At 38.0% G+C, this 1,265-nt stretch overlaps 1 protein-coding gene across 1 annotated transcript; it reads left to right on the forward strand.

The window, feature by feature from the left end:
• Positions 1–361: 361 nt before the first annotated feature.
• On the forward strand, positions 362–1,265 carry LOC111892569 (uncharacterized). The gene is made up of 3 exons (XM_023888627.1): positions 362–509; positions 554–751; positions 856–1,265. Exons 1-3 carry the CDS (start codon positions 362–364, stop codon positions 1,263–1,265), a joined length of 756 nt encoding a protein of 251 aa, XP_023744395.1.

Below are 1,265 nucleotides of genomic sequence, written 5' to 3' on the forward strand. Positions count from 1 at the left end.
TTTTTTTTTTTTGAAAATTTGTTCATAGGTAAAAGCATCATTACATGCCATTCATAGACAAATTGTTGCAAAATGATAAAAATCTTATGTGCCGTCTATGTGACATACTTTTTCATGGGTAAAACCTTTACCACAACCTTTAGCCTAAAGGAAGTCAAATGTTATTTGAATACGTATCTTTATCTCTAGTTATCTTTGTCTTTAGTTTATGTTGCTAGGATTCTTATCTTTACGTTTTGTTAGCTTCAAAAGTATTGTATTTAAAAACCCTACGAAAGATCAATGAAAGCTAAGTTCTCATTCAATTAATTTATATATTGTATCAGAGCCGATCGATCCAACATAAAAGAAAAACCCTACCATGGGTATTGGTGGTGAAGATAGCCCCGACAAGAAAAACAATGGAGCCACAAGCATCGACTCCAATTCACCCTATTACCTGCATGTGTCTAATTATCCTAGACAAATGCAAGTGAATGACATACTGACTGATAAAGCTACATCGATTGGTTAAAAGAGATGAAAATTTTCTTATTTGGAAAAAACAAGATAGGGCTTGTGAATCGAACCATCGAGAAACCAGAAGAAAACGAAGCCGAATACTTGATGTGGATGAGGTGTGATGCCATGATCATAGGATGGCTCACCATAACAATGGAGAAAAGCATCAGATCCAACGTGAAGTATGCTTCCACATCAGTCGACATGTGGGTAGATCTCAAAGAACAATTTGGAAAGGAGAGCACCCCTCGTGCTTATGAATTGAAAAGAACACTGCCATACACACCAAGATGGAGCTTTAGTTTCTTCCTACTACACTAAGATGAGAAAGTGTGTGGGATGAGATTCAATCAGTGTGCCCTCTACCTTCGTGCACGTATGGAAAATGCACGTGTGATGTTGTGAAGAAATTGACTGAGTCTAAAGAAAAAGAAAGATTGTATGAATTTATTTTCGGACTAGATGATGTTTTTTCAATTGTGAGAACTCAAATCCTCACATCGAAAACTACACCAACACTTGGAGAGGCTTACCATCTCGTTGTTGAAGATGAAAATCAACGTGCCATCTTAGCCACGAGAATGATGCCCCATGATGCGACGGCGTTTCAAATCATCAGCATGAGAAAACAAGATGCATCGACTGAGGTTGCAAATTCAATAAACAGGGGCATGCCCATGGCAACGAAATGCACAAACCAAGAAGTGGAACACTGCACAATATATGGGAAAACGGGCACAACAAAACTGGATGTTTCAAGGTGA

The sequence above is a fragment of the Lactuca sativa genome, chromosome 5 (genome assembly GCF_002870075.4).
Source record: "Lactuca sativa cultivar Salinas chromosome 5, Lsat_Salinas_v11, whole genome shotgun sequence".
Taxonomy (NCBI): Eukaryota; Viridiplantae; Streptophyta; class Magnoliopsida; order Asterales; family Asteraceae; genus Lactuca; species Lactuca sativa.

Bases quoted from the DNA above. Each gene is read 5' to 3' on its own strand.
- LOC111892569 (XM_023888627.1), top strand. From the start codon at position 362: ATGGGTATTGGTGGTGAAGATAGCCCCGACAAGAAAAACAATGGAGCC. The intron at 510-553 runs GTTAAAAGAGAT...AAAACAAGATAG, and splicing joins TGATAAAGCTACATCGATTG to GGCTTGTGAATCGAACCATC. The intron at 752-855 runs GTGCTTATGAAT...AGATTCAATCAG, and splicing joins TGGAAAGGAGAGCACCCCTC to TGTGCCCTCTACCTTCGTGC.